This window comes from Gadus morhua, chromosome 20, assembly GCF_902167405.1.
Source record: "Gadus morhua chromosome 20, gadMor3.0, whole genome shotgun sequence".
Lineage (NCBI taxonomy): Eukaryota > Metazoa > Chordata > Actinopteri > Gadiformes > Gadidae > Gadus > Gadus morhua.
In genome coordinates this window covers 24,304,659-24,322,068 of record NC_044067.1, presented here as the reverse complement: position 1 = coordinate 24,322,068, position 17,410 = coordinate 24,304,659, and the positions used below count along the sequence as shown (strand labels likewise).

At 42.0% G+C, this 17,410-nt stretch overlaps 1 protein-coding gene and 1 long non-coding RNA gene across 2 annotated transcripts in view; one reads left to right on the top strand and one right to left on the bottom strand.

Annotated features, from left to right (window-relative positions):
- Positions 1 to 6,432, top strand: part of dnajc10 (DnaJ (Hsp40) homolog, subfamily C, member 10) — an 86,502-nt gene extending 80,070 nt beyond the window's left edge. Inside the window, exons 24-25 of the mRNA XM_030342689.1 lie at positions 3,873 to 3,980; positions 5,855 to 6,432. Coding sequence (XP_030198549.1) covers positions 3,873 to 3,980; positions 5,855 to 5,866 — 120 coding nt within the window. The 3' untranslated portion in view covers positions 5,867 to 6,432. The remainder of the gene's footprint in view (positions 1 to 3,872; positions 3,981 to 5,854) is intronic.
- LOC115532800 (uncharacterized) lies at positions 887 to 15,425 on the bottom strand. Its single transcript, XR_003974119.1, has 2 exons — positions 15,201 to 15,425; positions 887 to 961 (listed from the first exon to the last, which is right to left on the bottom strand). It is a non-coding gene; the product is annotated as an uncharacterized LOC115532800 (long non-coding RNA).
- Between the last annotated feature and the right edge of the window lie 1,985 nt (positions 15,426 to 17,410).

Genomic DNA, 17,410 nt, shown 5'->3' with positions numbered 1-17,410 from the left:
CTCAGCCAATGCATTTGAAGTGTTTGCGCCCAATCGCTGACCAAGACAAGCAGTCCAAATCAGTTCAGCACAGATCTGCTTTGAGGATTTCTCCTCTCATTTGGCGTTAGTTGTAGCGTCATATAGATATACATATTAGTAGATGCAGTTGCAACAGTGTGGTCACCGTGGCCCAGTCGATAGAGACGCTTGATCTGTAGGCAGGAGGTTGTCGGATCGAATCCATTTATTTTCAGATTTCTGCTTTTCAGATGGTCACGCTTTTATGATGTGGCTGTGATTGTAATACGGGACTGCAGCTGTCCCTGACGCTGACGGGACAAATCAAAATCATAATTCGGGATGTCCCGGACAATTCGGGACAGTTGGCAACCCTTCTTGCACCTAAGTTATAACATTTGAGTGTGCTAACATTAGCAATAACGTTAGCTAGTTCGAGGTGTATGCATAGGCTAACCATTCAATTAGCAGCACATTTCCTGTATTTTACAATGATTAAACATGGACTTACCTGATAGTGATGCAAAGGATTCATCTCGCTGTTTCCTCTTCTTTATTTTTTCTGCCCCTGACTCATGCGATCTTTTTGAGGCCATTCCGAAAAGTTGACATAGCCTCCTGTCAAGTTCGCTGTCAAGTTCGCCTGGCCACTTTAGACATGGCAACCACCGCGAGCTTGGGATGTTGCATGTGTATTTGTGGGGGGGGGGGGGGGGGGGGGGGGGGGGGGGGACCATCGTAACTTTTTTTTGAGCAATTAAATATATCTCTTGTTCTGCCTGTTTTGTGATATGTATGGCTAAAAGGTGCCTTATATTTCTATGCTGAAATAATATCGGCATTATTATTATTATTATAACTATGATGATTTTTTTTTAAAGTTGCCTATTTTTGGGGTCCCCCTCAGGACTTGAGGCCCTACGCGCAGCGCGTAGTGCGCGTTATGGGAGCGGCGGCACTGCTGATAGGCTTAAGAGGCCCATCAGCCCATCATTCTTTCGAACCTTCGTAAAAAATGTCAGTTTTTCCCAAAACTCCTCTTACGCTGCTCTAACAACGTTCAGAGGCTTGTACCTGTCTACTGACACGGTGCTTAAATGGGCTCTGTAGGAGACGCAGGAATGTTGTTGGATTCAACTATTTGTGCATGGCAGCAAAAAAATATCTCCCCATCAAGGCCAACAGCAGAGTAGCCTACGATAAGAATGGACTAATATGAATGCTTCAAATATTAAAACACGATTGATTAGGCCTAGGCCGACATATGCTATATCAGTCCTAATCCTGAACGCACCGTGCGTACATTTTTCACGGCATTTTCCCCCAGACAGACAGACTTGTCTTTATTTACCCCAAACTTACTTTCATAATCCAGCAGGTTACACAATACAAATAACTCTTACACAAATACAGACAGCCTATACAGTAGGCTATTACAGCGCCCACCTCAGCAAAAGGTAAAATGTAAAAGAAGATATAAGCTACATTTAAAATACAGATGCTGTAGCCTACGTAAAAATACAGATGCCTCATGAAATATGAAAATGGGATACAATGTATAAATATGCAAAACTAGGATATAACTAGGCTATAATGAGAATACTTGGTTACAGCTGTGCAATGACTATCCTCCTAAATTAAATTAGTTATGGAAAGTTGGAAAGATTTTTGTCTATGGAATGATCCTGTCACTTTACTGCCACACATTATGTGTGTCAGTAAATTGATGAGGTAGGAGAATCCGTGTATGGTTCGTTCTTTGAATATTCAGATTTAAAACAAAATCAGAAAAAACAATTAACAGTATTGTTTTTTGGTTTTGAAACTGAAAAAGGGCAAAAGGAATAAACAAATAAACGGCATTTGATTTTGTGTTTGTGTGTTTTGTGTGTTGGTTATTAAAACCCGAAACAGAAATCTAGGCTACACCAGAAGGCAGAACGCAGCGAAGAAAAAAGAGCCAACCACCTTAACCAGCAATAGTCTAATTATATTTATCCTTATTTATGGCCGCACTTGAACCTTATGGTGATTTTATTCATGAACTATTTGACACTGGAGAAAGACACACAACGCGATCAGTACCGCTCTAAAGCAATCTGGTGCCCCGAAGTGCTCCGTTATGACGGTGAGGTGGTTCTTTGTGGAGCACAACCTTCAAAGAAGAATTCTAGTTTCCGATTTAGCTTCAGATCGTCCACTCGCAGCCTAAGTCGCCGGCTCCCATGGGAAACAATAAAGCTGGCCATTGTAGAATGTGAGAGACTCGATGGAACGTTTGAAACGTCTTTATGTGTATTTTTATTTATTTTTTAAAACAACCTCTTGCCTACAGAGCAAGCGTCTCTATCGATTGGGCCACGGTGACCACACTGTTGTAACTGGATTTACTAATATATATTTATATGACGCTACAACTAACAACAAATGAGAGGAGAACTCCTCAAAGCAGATCTGTGCTGGCTGAACTGATTTGGTCTGCTTGTCTTGTTCAGCGATTGGGCGCAAACACTTCAAATGCATTGGCTGAGAGAAAAGAAGGGCGGAGATATTAGCATACTAGAGAAACGCCGTATTTTACGCCGTCGTGATGTGCACAAACGCAGCGTATCTTACGCGCAGTTTGATGTTCAAAGCGGCGCTTTTTACGCGCGCTCTTGAATGGCTTAATTGCGGAGTAAAAAGCAACGCTTTTTTGCGCATGACGGCGTAAAATACGCAGTTTTTCTACATTTTACGGCGTAATGAAGGTGATACGCGACTAAATTATGCCGTTTTCTGGCGGGGATGGCTTGCCATACGCTGGGCCATCTGGCCGTGGCCGTTGGCCGTTGCAACTGTGGCCTGGCCACGGTAGGCTCTCCCAGGCGAAAAAAAGTATACTTTAACATACTAAATTTAAGCACACTTAGTGTACTTCATAAGCACAAAATTATTGTACTCAAAGTGTGTTATTTTCGAGTACTAAAAACGTACTTATTATACTAATGATATATCATTATTGCTACTTAAGATATACTAAAATACATCTTAGTGTACTTGACTGTACTATTTTGAGACACCATTAAGATTAACTTAAATATACTTAAGTACACTTTTCTCTACTATTACTGTACTTATTTATGATGTTCTTTAGTTCGATTTAAAGTATACTTAAATCCACTTTTAAGATTACTATTAATACATTTAGAATATACTGGAAGTATATTTCTAATTTAATCATAATGTATTGCCATTGTATTTTAAATATATTTACAAAAAACTAATAAAAATTAAAAAGTTGTACTAAAGCATACTATAGTTCATCTTAATGTTGTCTCAAAATAGTACAGATAAGTACACTAAGTTGTGCTTTAGTTATCTAAAGTAGGACTCATGATATATCATTAGTATACTAAGTATATTGTTAGCACATTTAAAGTACACTTCAATGCTAACTTTTATATAATTGAATTATACTTGTAATACACTAAAGTATACTACTTTTTCACCGGGGCTTGTACATACGTCATCACGTCGTACACGTCATCACCAAGCGTCCGCTGCATGGACCATAATAAAGTCTGCCACCAGTCAGAGTTTTAACAACAATGGACAACAACACAGAGAACACAGTTCGCAGTTTGCTGAGTCTGTTGCTTATTTGGATATATGTTTACCGTTTAATGGGAAAGAAGGCTCGTCGCCGTTATTATGTCCGTGGTCGTCGCATGGACTATACTGTTAACGCAGCCGTTAACGCTGATAACGGCCCACCACTAGTATATATATATATATATATATATATATATATATACTTCAAAAAATCACAACACTGGTTAGCTATGTATGTGTATATATCTTAACCCTATATGTCCGTGGTCTCTCCTCAGCGTGACCAGGGAGGAGAGGATGTCAACAGCCGCCAGGCCAGCGTCATTGCCACGGTCATCAGGGAGAGGTTACATCGATTGTTGCCACTGCAACACAACAAACTCAATGTAATTTTTTGTTTTTTATTTGCATATTTGTCAGGGTCAGATGTAACAGGTTTTATGACCCCGATGTACTGCCTGGTAAAAAGGATTAGGACTGTAGTTATCAAGCCCGAGGAGGAAACTGGCCCAAAGAATGTGCAGAATGCCGTAGCTTTGCTTCCTCGAGTATTTTCAAGAGTACAAGCAAGTTCTCAACATCCCTACAATGGCTGAGGTCATCAACCAGCCAACATCAGCCTGGCTGATGATCAACGTACCCAGTTAATCCATTGCAAATCCCTGCTCAGTTTTGGGAGATATCCTGATGTTTGACAGACAGGCAGACACACAAACAAACAGAAACAGAACTTCGGGGGAGAGTGAGCAGGAGTGACTGAGGAGTGGCGTTGAACAAGCTAACGTAAAAAAATTGATTGTGTGTGTGTGTGGTGTTGTTGTGTTGTGTATGTTACAAACTTGTTTGAATGTCAAATGACCTCCTATTGTCAGATGGTCTCCTGGATCGAGCCCCTCTGTTGTGGCGGAGGCAGGCCTTCCTGTTCCGTAGGGTAGATATTTTACTGAAGAAAACCAACTTACACGAGTGGACAATGCTCTCAGAAGGAGAGGTTTATTTCTACGTTTCCTACTGCTGGCTGAGTCTGTTTAAAGGGGTGATATCATGCTTTTTCGGCTTTCCCCTTTGCTTTAGACTGTTATATGACGTATGTATACGTGCTTTATGTCTGCAAAGCTAGAAAAATCTAAGTCTTGGCCAGGGAGATTATTTGCGCCCATGAGAACGCCCATCAATTAGTGCGTGAATCAGCTTGTCTGCGCTCAAACTTTACTTCCACAACAGTGTGACGTCAGTGCAGTGGGCAGTCCTGAAGTGTGATTGGAATTTGCTGACACACGCAAAGCATTCGATCGCAACAGAGGGGGCGTGCTGACCAATTACAGCAGACTGGGCTACTCGGGAGGGGGGCCTTAAAGCGACATGATACAAACCAAAATGTTTTTGAAAGATGCTGAAATTGGTTTTGCAGAAATGAACAATGTGAGAATAATAAGAGGTATTGTTAACATACAGGCAACCCTATTCTAGTAGTAAACCCCAAATGCAATTATTAACCCTAAAAAGCATGATATGGGATCTTTGATCAATCACAGGCCCTCAGACAGCTTCCTTCATCAACTGGAGGGGTCAGAACAAACATGAAGCAAAGAGAGGGAAACTGCCCGTTCACAAAGATCTTTTAGAGATCTTTAAGTAATATTTTTTAATTCTTATTTATGAGACTCAGTTGTGTATCGCTCAGTATATGCGATGGATTCAACATCATCGACGATCAACATGGAAAGAATGATATCATCATTTATGAGTGGAAGTTGTGAATCGACGCTTGTGTTCAACATCGAGAGGTAAAGCTCGATGTTGGGTTTTTGAACTCTTTGACGGAGCCGTCAGACTCGCCGACACAATCCTGCATCTTGGGCGTTTCCACCGGCTGTTTAGGCGCCAGCGAGCCGCCACTCCTGTGATTGCCCTCAGGACCGGGCCGCAGACAGCTTAAGGACCGCTGCACTGTTTCAGTTGAAGTAGGAACAGTTAGCAGCACAACGGATTTGAGCGGAAAATAATAACCAAAGAAAAACATTGTTTTCTAAAGGAAATATTCTAAATTACCTTCAGGTCATGTTGTGACCTGAAGGTCGAGCGTTCCAGCAGGATCTACATTTTACGTTGGTTAACATTTTCAAACATTTAATAATGAAATAGGATACATAAAGAGGCTTGATAAATACTGGTCAGGTGACAGGATGTGTTTTCAAGGCTTTCTCGTTATAAAACCACAACGCCAACCGTTAACCTTTTCTCCATCTTCTCTCAACAGGATGAGCTTTGAGGATCTGGGACTAATAAAGAACAAAGTCCAGAAGCAGATAAGAAATATCCAAAAAAACAAGAACCATTCAACTTGGCCAATCCATAGAGCAAGTTGATATGAACCAACGTATTCCATGAACCTCTCGCTCTCCTCTCCCCAACCCTGAAGAACCTAACCCTACTCCATGACTCCTCCTTGATCTCATCTATGACTCCTCCTCCTCCTCCTCCTCCATGACTCCTCCTCCTCCTCTATGAATCCGGCTCCTCCTCTATGACTCCGGCTCCTCCTCTATGACTCTGGCTCCTCCTCTATGACTCCTACTCCTTCTCCTTCTATAACTCCTCCTCCTCTATGACTACTGCTCCTCCTCTATGACTCCTACTTCTCCTCTATGACCGGTTGCAGATTGTGAATGGACCCCAGTTTCTCACACTCATCTCTTGAAGTATTTAATGTATTCAAACAGTGTTATTGGTATTTACTCTGTGAGGTAAAACACTGAACTTCAGATAAGATGTTACTGAACACTGATATTTTAAGTAAGCACGTTGTTATGTATTAAATATCTTTTACAATTTCAACAAAGTCTTATTTATTATTGTATATAGTTGACTACAAAATGGTTTATTTTGGGCAAAGGATGTAAAAAGTTCTCAAAATGTTTAAGGTGTAAGTGAACTGGGGTTCCTCCAATTCGCCCACAGCGGTTCACCTGGCAGAGTTCAGAGCTTCTGGTGGGGGTGCTAGGGCCCAGGGAACCATCCACGCTGGAGGCTAAGTCTGCATTCAGCCCTGACACATGATATTTTGATAAGGTCTTTGTTAGAGACAACCAAGTTTATTTTCACAACACGGAGCAAAGCCACCCTCTGAGAGTTTGGCAACAGTCTGGTTTGATAAAAACCTGTACTCGGTCCTCCTGTAGTCTAGGCCTATCCGTTGATGACGCGTTATGAAGCAAACAATGCCAGAACCCCTGGTCTGTCGGCAGAAGTTCCACCTTTTTAAAATCCTGTTTTTGGTGAGCGACTGCATTTATGTCTCATGACCACAGAGTGGCAGCAGACCACCAGGTTCGTGTTCATGTTGATTTTATCACAACGCAAACATCGATCTAGTTTCCGTCCATCTGTCTATTCACATGTTTCCAGTCTGTCTATTCTGAGTGTCTGGAAAGGGTCCTGATAGTGATGGTATTCAGGGTTGAGTGGTTCTGATAGTGATGGTGTTCAGGGTTGAGAGGTTCTGAGATGGTGTTCAGGGTTGAGTGGTTCTGATAGTGAGGGTATTCAGGGTTGGTTCTGATAGTGGTTCCGGTAATGGTTCTGATAGTGATGGTGTTCAGCGTTGGTTCTGATAGTGGTTCTGATAATGGTTCTAATAGTGATGCGGTTCATGGTTCAGTGGTTCTGAGTGCATCCTCCTCCTCTCTGTGTCAGTGAAGGACTCCGTCACCCCATGACCCCTGCTGTGGTCGTCGTCCTCCTCTCTGTGCCAGTGAAAGACTCCTCCTCCTCCAGCTCCTTGCTTTGTCAGAGTGCTCTGAGACTCTAACCTCTGTTACCTGGTACAACCCATCATTATCAAAAAGATATAAGAAATACATCATTTATATCTTCAACGTTGCATACTTTACTAGCAATCTTTATTCGAAATAATAATTTGAACTAACTTACATTCTTACTCATACTATTGTTGCATCATAAAACATATCCATTTTCTCAATATAAATTTCAATTTCAATTTTTTTGTTTATTGTAGTATTGTGACATCATTAGTTTATGTATTGAAGTGTAAAGCACTTCATTTTTACATACTTTACGTTTTCTATGCATATATATATATTCTATGCATATATATATATATATATATATATATATATATATATATATATATATATATATATATATATATATATATATATATATATATATATATATATATATATAATTCTAGAATGGGAGCAGCTGTACTGGACTCAGTTCCCCGATACCATCTATAAAGTTTTTCTGATCCTGATTTTAACCCTAATGAGCTCTCTCACTTGCTCTCTGTCTATATATCCTTTCTGTTTTTCTCTCTCTGTCTGTCTTTGCATATTATCTGTTTCTCTCTGTCGGTCTCTGTCTGTCTCTCCCTCTTTTCTCTCTGTGTCTCTATCTTTTCTGTTTCTCTGTCTGTCTGTCGCTCTCTTCGGTTCCTCAATATTTTCTGTCTCTTCTGATTCTCTCTCTGTCTTTCTCTCTCTCTTTTATATTTCTCTCCCTGTCTGTCTCCCTGTCCAACCCGGTATCACGCCAAGGCGTAAAATAGATACGTCTGTCCACATCGCAAGGCGTGTTCAGGGTCACGCTGGTGCAGAAATGCTCCGGAACAGATCTGGATCCACCATGGCCAAAATAATTGTCATGAATAGCATGAATAGATTCATGCATTATCATTCAACTTGAACATGTGTTTTTACAGTATATAGTGGTGGAGGGATGACGTATGTTGGCCAACCCGGAAGTGAGCGTCGACCTGGGTTTCCCTTGACAAAAAGCCAACGGGTTTTTCCATTGGATTTTGGATTATTGCAGAAAAATTAGCATATTTGAAGCACCTCCACAAAAACTGAAAATAAATTAATAAATAAGAATAACTGTGGTCCAAAGAACGAAATGTAAACCAATGCATTCTGAATGGGAGTGTTTCTCAGAGTTTTTCCATGCTACACAGAACGAAATGTAAACCCATGCAAATAAAGACTTCATGGTCATAATCATTTAAATATCATTATTCTCCTCAGTGTGTAGGGTGGTATTCTACTTTTTTCAACAGGGCTGCATCCAGTCACTTGACCGTCATGGTTGCTATGGTGGTTGCTATCGACCAGCCCCTCTAATCCTTACATGGCTCTAAAAACCACGCGGCAAAGGAGCTGCCGTAAATTGTGTTGTTTTTGTCGTAAACTAGGGTCCGATGGTTAAAAAATAGACAGATATTCCAAGGTATCCTTAAAAGGCAGCTTGGATGTTTTTATTTTCTGCAGTTTAGACTTCTTCTATAACCTATTTTTGAAAGCAAAACACCAAGCTCATTGATTTAACAAGGCAGGGTTATTTGAAACAATTTATTGAATAAATATTTATGAGAGGTCATTCCTTCTCCTGAGTTTGCTTCCTATTTATGTCTAGTGTACAACCCTACTGTCCACAAGCATCACCCCCCCTCCCCATATGGATTTGGAGAATTGTTGCCACGTCCCAGTGGTGGAGGTATCATATATATGAAAGAGGGCATTCAATTATACTACAATGATCAATTAGGAGGCCGAAGCCCTAAAGGAAGTGATGCAATAGGTGACTGGGTCGACAACATTTAAGTAAGCTGTACTTTGAGGTCTCTTATATATCAAAGGGGGTCTCAAAGGACGCATAGGCTTCAACCTGTGGCTCCAGCCCTACAGGAAATGACTCAGCAAGTGCTCCATCTCGTTGCACCTGCACCCAGCAGCTCGCTTGCAAGATTTTGGCCTGAAGTTCTTCCCAGACCTACACCGTAGCCATCTAACCTGCATATCTGAGAATCAGGCCTCTCTTTAATAATGACAAAAAGTTATGAGAGAAATACACATTAACTTTTGTCTCATAAGCGGCGTGGTGCCGGCTCCTTTTGACCTTTTGACCCCAGACTTCTGGGGGAATAGCTGAATCAATTCATTAGTCAATCAGAAGCATGTAAATATCTTCCCGGTGCCGTAAGAAGTCGAGTGTGTCCTTTAACGAACAAGGTGTCCTTTAACATCTACGCTTCCAGGCGATTGCAACGGTGCCACACATGAGCATATTCGAACATGTTTAATGGTAGTAATTAGCTGTCGAAATTGGAGGCCTTAATCAATAATGAGCAGCTATTGATTTGCTTCCCGATAGAAATTTGTGACAAATGACTCAGCTCAACGTGTAGATGCTAAATGTTATTTAGCATCTACACGTTGAGCTGAGTCCAATGAAACCCAGCATGACACTCTAGCAAATGGTAACATGTATTTTACATGGTACACCTAGGTCTAGGTGTAGCAAGAAGGCGAGCTTGATCTCATTGGACTCAGCTTAATGTCCTCACCCTCATCCTCATCCTCAGATCCCTCATCACCTCCTGTAGATGCTAAATAACATGTAATTTGTCAAAAATCTCCATCGGGAAGCAAATCTATAGCTGGTCATTGTTGATGAAGGCCTCCAAAATCGACAGCTAATTACTACCCTGAAACATATTCAAATATGATCATGTGTTGCACTGTTGCAATCGCCTCGAAACGTAGATGTCAAAGGACACCTTGTTTGCCCCGTTACGCCACCGGGAAGATATTTTCATACTTCTAATGGATTGATTCATATTTTAAGGTTCTCGGAGTGAGACTTGAAGCAGCTGCAGCAGAAGTGTTGAGACGAAAGATGATATCAAGACATTTATAGAATATTCCCATTCACATTATGATTCTTCGTCATAACATCCGACCAAACATCCTTTACAGTCACCGAGCGAGGATTATGAAAGTCCAGGCCCCCCCTTCCTGCACTCGGGGTCCGACTGGGCCAAGTTTCGGTGCGGGGGTCCCAGTTAGGCCTTAGAATAAGGTATTCAAATTTCAGGGCGGTAGGACGTTCCTATCTCAAAAACTGTTTTTCCACCACATTCTGAACCATTAGGTCTTGCAGGTAACACTTCTGAGGGGCTTTGTCCAAATGACAGTCCATTTGGGAAAACTTTTTTTCTCTAAGGGCTAGAACTCCAAATCTCGGATATGTCGTTCTCGGGGCCCCGGGAAATGTGTGTAAACATTTTTGTTCCCTAGCTATCTCGAAAAGGCCGGAAAAGGGGCGTGACCTCCAACAGTACAGTAAATGTACATAAGACAGAGGTTAGTTTCTAGTCCCCATTTTTTGTGGGATGGAGGTGTACATTTGTGGCTTAAGGTGTGTAGATACAGCTGGCCTGTGGCCACGTTTTTGAAGTCTGGGGTCACAAGGTCAAAAGGAGCCGGCACCACGCCGCTTATGAGATAACAAAAAGTTAATGTGTATTTCTCTCGTAACTTTTTGTCATTATTAAAGAGAAGCCTGATTCTCAGATATGCGTGTTGGATGGCTAGGGTGTAGGTCTGGGAAGAACTTCAGGCCAAAATCTTGCAAGCGAGCCGCTGGGTGCAGGTGCAACGAGATGGAGCACTTGCTGAGTCATTTCTGGAGCCACAGGTTGAAGCGTATGCGTCCTTTGAGACCCCCTTTGATATATAAGAGACCTCAAAGTACAGTTTACTTAAATGTTGTCGACCCAGTCACCTATTGCATCACTTCCTTTAGGGCTTCGGCCTCCTAATTGATCATTGTAGTATAATTGAATGCCCTCTTTCATATATATGATACCTCCACCACTGGGACGTGGCAACAATTCTCCAAATCCATATGGGGAGGGGGGGGTGATGCTTGTGGACAGTAGGGTTGTACACTAGACATAAATAGGAAGTAAACTCAGGAGAAGGAATGACCTCTCACAAATATTTATTTAATAAATTGTTTCAAATAACCCTGCCTCGTTAAATCATTGAGCCTGGTGTTTTGCTTTCAAAAATAGGTTATAGAAGAAGTCTAAACTGCAGAAAATAAAAACATCCAAGCTGCCTTTTAAGGATACCTTAGAATATCTGTCTATTTTTTAACCATCGGACCCTAGTTTACGACAAAAACAACACAATTTACGGCAGCTCCTTTGCCGCGTGGTTTTTAGAGCCATGTAAGGATTAGAGGGGCTGGTCGATAGCAACCACCATAGCAACCATGACGGTCAAGTGACTGGATGCAGCCCCGTTGAAAAAAATAGTATACCACCCTACACACTGAGGAGAATAATGATATTTAAATGATTATGACCATGAAGTCTTTATTTTGCATGGGTTTACATTTCGTTCTGTGTAGCATGGAAAAATCGGAGAAACACTCCCGTTCAGAATGCATTGGTTTACATTTCGTTCTTTGGAGCACAGTTATTTTTATTTATTTTCAGTTTTTGTGGAGGTGCTTCAAAGATGCTAATTTTTCTGCAATAATCCAAAATCCAATGGAAAAACCCGTTGGCTTTTTGTCAAGGGAAACCCAGGTCGATGCTCACTTCAGGGTTGGCCAACATACGTCATCCCTCCACCACTATATACTGTAAAAACACATCTTCAAGTTGAATGATAATGCATGAATCTATTCATGCTATTCATGACAATTATTTTGGCCATGGTGGATCCAGATCTGTTCCGGAGCATTTCTGCACCTCAGGCAACAGCGCAGGGTTGCCAGGTCCTGCCTGCAAAAAACGTCCTGCCCACATACCGTTCAAAATCCACCCAAAATGTCCTAGAAGCAGCCCAAATTGTTGTTTTAGCAGCGAAATGCATTGTGTGTGTGTGTGTGTGTGTGTGTGTGTGTGTGTGTGTGTGTGTGTGTGTGTGTGTGTGTGTGTGTGTGTGTGTGTGTGTGTGTGTGTGTGTGTGTGTGCGTGCGTGCGTGCGTGCGTGCGTGCGTGCGTGCGTGCGTGCGTGCGTGCGTGCGTGCGTGCGCGCGCGCGCGTGCGTGCGTGCGTGCTATTTTATGTTGAAATTCGACGTAATCCAGTGTTCACGAAAACGTACACTGTCAACGTATGCTTTTGCCGACTGGGTTGGCTCTCAGATAAACCTGTTTCTAACAAGATGCGTCACAGGGTTTGGGAGGAAGGGGCGGGCCTTCTGAGAGGGGGTTCCGGGGGTTTCCTTCCGGGCGGGAGTTTTGGTTGTTGTAGTTTTCCGGTCGAGCTGTGCCTGCCTGTCCGATTGTGGAATCCAATAAACCTGCTATCGAGCTTACTTCGCTCAATACCTCGCCTGTGGTTATTACAATATCATTAAAAGTTACATAAAGTAACGGTTTAATTACACAAACGCAGGAAACACGTGAGCTGCTAGTTTAGCAAAAGCAGCGTCCCTAGCAACCTGACGTCGTTGAAACATGCGAGCGAGCCGATTAAATCTTCCTAATAACTATAAAACTAAAGATCAGACACAATCACTGACTGAAGATTATGCAAGTAAAAAGTATATTTCTCCCTAGAAATGTTATTAGAAACACGTTTAACGGTGAATCGATCCTAAAATATTGCATTTTCCATTCAGATAATGAAGATTAATAAAGATCATACACATTCACTGACTGAGGATTATGCAAGGAAAATGTAAATTTCTCGCTAGAAATGTCATTAGAAACACGTTTAATGGTGTATCTGTCCTAAAATATTGCATTTCCCATTCAGATAATAACGATTAATATGTCTACGTAACAATTTCACCAAATGCTAGGAGAACGTATCGCCCGCTGTTGGTGCTATTCCCCCATTCATTTCGAATGGAGAAGGACGCGTGTTCAGGGTGACGCTTTGGTCAGGCAAAGCGTCACCCTGAACACGCCTTGCGATGTGGACAGACGTATCTATTTTACGCCTTGGCGTGATACCGGGTTGCCCTGTCTCTCATCTTTAACGGTTGACAGCAGGTTCATAAACTGCTTTTATTTCCATTTAGGGATTGAGCTAACTAACCATAACTTAGTTATCAACATACTAACCAGAATCTACCATTACCTAGTTTACGTATAAAAGTCAAACCTAGTTGTCGACTAACTAACCCTAACCAAGTGGTCAACTACTTACCCTAACACTAACTAACCCTGACCCAGTTAACGACTACTTTACCCTTGCTCTAGTTCTTTCCATAGCCCAACCCATTATGTAAGTAAAGACACTTCAGTGCAAGCAGTAACTATTGATTATAACTTAGTGCTCTATATCCTAGTCTGTAGTCGGACTCATGCTGGAGACGGCTGTGTTTCAGAGGGAGAACATGTGTTTTGGATCCAAACGCATACTGAGGAAAATCTGTTGTACGGGAGAGAAAGTGAGGAGGAGGAGGACAGTGAAGCTATTTATCCTCACAAGGCCTTTGTCACATTTCCGTTTCTGCCTCTCTCTCTGCTGTCTGCCTCCGGACTTAGCCACGTATAACCGTACCTATTTGCAGGGCCCTTCGGTTGGGGTATCAAGCGGTCTGAATGGGTGCCGGAAGTTGGACCTACACACGCCGGTCGATTGGTCGAAAGAATCATCACTTCCGTGCCGATTCTGGACAACTGGGAAAGCTTTGTTTATTGAAGAAAATGTTGCGCAAAAGCTTGCCGTCCTACTTGGACGTCCTCCATTGTTGCTCTTTGTTTAATGTGTTGCGTTTTTCTTTTTCATTGAATTTATTAGCAGGCTACACTGTGTCAGGCTATGATGTCACGATGCTTACGTTGCTGCCTGCCGTACCATGAGGGTACTGTCGGCGGTAGAAACCCGAGCCGTAACTGAGCCGCACCTAACCGCACTACACCTACCGCACCTAATCGTACCAGACCTGAGACTTGTACAGAACCGTTTTACTTAGTGCTTGACATTCAGAAGCGCTAAGTGACACCCTAAGAGGGTGACACTCTAAGTGACACTCTGATATCGTGACACTTACGGTGCGCTCACACCAAACGCGACGGGACGACATGGCTACATACAAAGTTAACGTAGAGACGCGTATCAGGCGACATTTGTCGCTCGAAAACCTGCGCCAAGATTTGACATGTGGCGCTACATGAACGCCCTGGTATGCGCGAGCGCATCCACAAGGATTTAGTAGAGCGACACGACGCGACACGCCGCTCAAGTTGAAATATTTGAACTTTTGCCGCGACAGTCGCGTGATGACAGCCAATCAGCGTTCACTCCCTGAGTGACGTAACGTGACAGTCAATCAGCGATCAACCGGCCAACCGTTCCCTGCAGTGCAGTCCGGAGTGAACCGCAGCATGGAGGAGAAAGTGATTGTTGCTGTTTGTGACTCCCGGAGCTCTATATATAAAAGTATATAATATTAGATAATCTAATATATAAATATGTCTATATATATATACTATATAACAGTGGTTTTCAAACTGTGGGACGCGCCCCGCCAGAGTTCTTCAGGGGAGGCGCGACGTGAGAAAAAAATAAACCCGAAAAAAAACCTGAAAGTCGATGATTCAAATCATCAGTCGTACTTCAACTGTAGAAGTAACATAACTAAATACATTTTCAACCGTTTATCTTCGTGCAAACCATTTAACAAATCTACACACTTGTATCTTCAATAATATTTAAACAGAATTTCGATATCCTTTAAAATTTCTTCAGAATCACAGTTTTAGTTTCATATCGCTTCGTTTTCAGCTGTTTTCATTGAAGACGTCAGCCCATTCTGATACACCTACTTCTAGACATCGTAACTCATTCATTTTTCAACCCTTTACCATCGTTCAAACCATTAAACAAATCTACACACTTGTATCTTCAATACTATCAAAACGGAATTTTTATAGCATTAATATCTTTTTCAGAATCACAGTTTTAGTTTCAAACCGGCATCGTTTTCAGTTGCTTATAATAATTGAGGTCACCATAGCAACGCCGGTAAACAAACCCCGCCGAATAGTCGAATCTCTGGACTGAAAAGGCAGATCGGATTCGACTCTGAAAATTCAGAGTCGGGGACCCTGAATGAATCTGTGTAAACTGGCAGTTTACACAGATTAAGATGTTCAAATTTATTTAAAAAAGGTAAGCTAAAACATGCTTAGATAAAGTTGTTAAATTGTGTTAAGAAATATGTTTAAAAACGCATGTTGTAATGTTTCAGAAATATGTTTAAAATATGTTTCAAAAACATGTTTCAAATGTTTTAAAATTATGATCAGAGATGTTTAAAATGTGTAAAATAATTAAGATAGCTTTCAAAACACAGGTATTCCGGATGATATTTTGAATAGCCTGCGTAGCGTGATAAAACTTGCACAAATCCCTATCGCTACCCTTGTCTTGCAACCAAACTCAGGCGACACCGCGACCAGGCGACAAATGTGGCGTTTGGTGTGAACGCACAGTAAGGGCCCTATTTTAACGGTCTGAAACGCAAGTGAGAAGCGCGAAACGCACGTAGCTTTGTGGCTGCTGTTGCTATTATACCGGCGGATAAGTGACTCTTGCGCCCGACGCAAATCTAAAAAGGGTTGGTCTAAAACCCATAGGTGTGTTTTCGGTGTATCGTGCAACAAACCAATGAGAGTTCCATCTCCCATCCCCTTTAAGAGCCAGCTCATTTTAGCTTGACGAGTTGATATTTTAACAGCGCGTTTGCGATCTCCGCTGAGACAGATGCAAAACCACATGAATTTCAAACTTCAAATGGCTCAGTTTATGGCCAAATAATAGGCCTAATTTACACATGGAATATACTTTTCTTCTACAACTTCAGAAACACTGAGTCGTCATGTCAATTTCGGCAAAGAGAACTTAACACATATATGATATGCGGTCCTGTGGCCGCAACTGTGTGTGAGACTCTAAGTGACACTCATAGATGGTGACACTCTAAATGACACTCTAATATTGTGACACTCTTAGTGACACTCTAAGATGGTGAAGCAGGCCGCAGCTGCAGAAGAGGCTCTGCTGTCTGCTAGTGCTAAGGCCCTCAGGTTTGTGGTGCAGGTTGACGGCTCAGAGCTGGGTCTAGGAGTCCTCTCGACAACAGTGGGTAATACTCTGTGATATACATAGGCAGGAAGTTGGCACACTGTGAAAAGTGATAAGCTACAACGGAAAAGGAATGCCAGGACTCTCCGCTCTGACCTCCTGGGACAGACATTCAGCCGAGTCACAGACCAGACCCCCTACAATGGATTTCAAAGTATCATGAAAGCAGCAGCAGAGTAGCACATCAGTTTTCTCAATCTGCAAATCTTCAAAATTTTGTAGGATTTAAGATGATCATGGAAATGCTTCCCTGCCACTGGCGCCTAGACGTCCTGAGGCAGAGGGATGGGGTGACGTGATGAGGGACAGGGTATCGCTGGGTTCCCTCCTGCTGGCTGAAGGACTACCATTCAACATGGTTCCCCTGATGACCTGCAATCCAAGGAGCAGCCACACTCTCACCCTCCTGTCCACTCATAACTATCGACATAAATCCCTATTAGTATGGTTGCATGAAAATAGTTGTCATGTTGATGGTCGTATTATCTCCTGTCCTTCCCTAAAGGAAGCTCCAGTGTACGCTATGCTAAAGGGAGACAAGAAAGGAAGCCTCGAAGCACCTTTCCTTATCATTTAAAGAATTCAAACAGCTATCATGGCCACTACTTCGACCGCAGCTCTTGTGTGAGGGACAGCGTCAGACATTTGATCAGTTAACCTTCGTGTCATTAAATAAGATGACTATTCTTACCTTCATTTTGGATTAACCTGTATAGTTTTTAATTAAACAGGCTTTTCCTTAATACCATTGGTTTTGGCAATTTTCTGGTCACCCACATTATAAGACACTAAGAGAAGCAACCAGCCAACCAAATATATATGTATACATTATTATATGTATGCCTTTAGATATATTACGCATATGTTTATAATAATTCTCCAGAAATTCTCTATTAT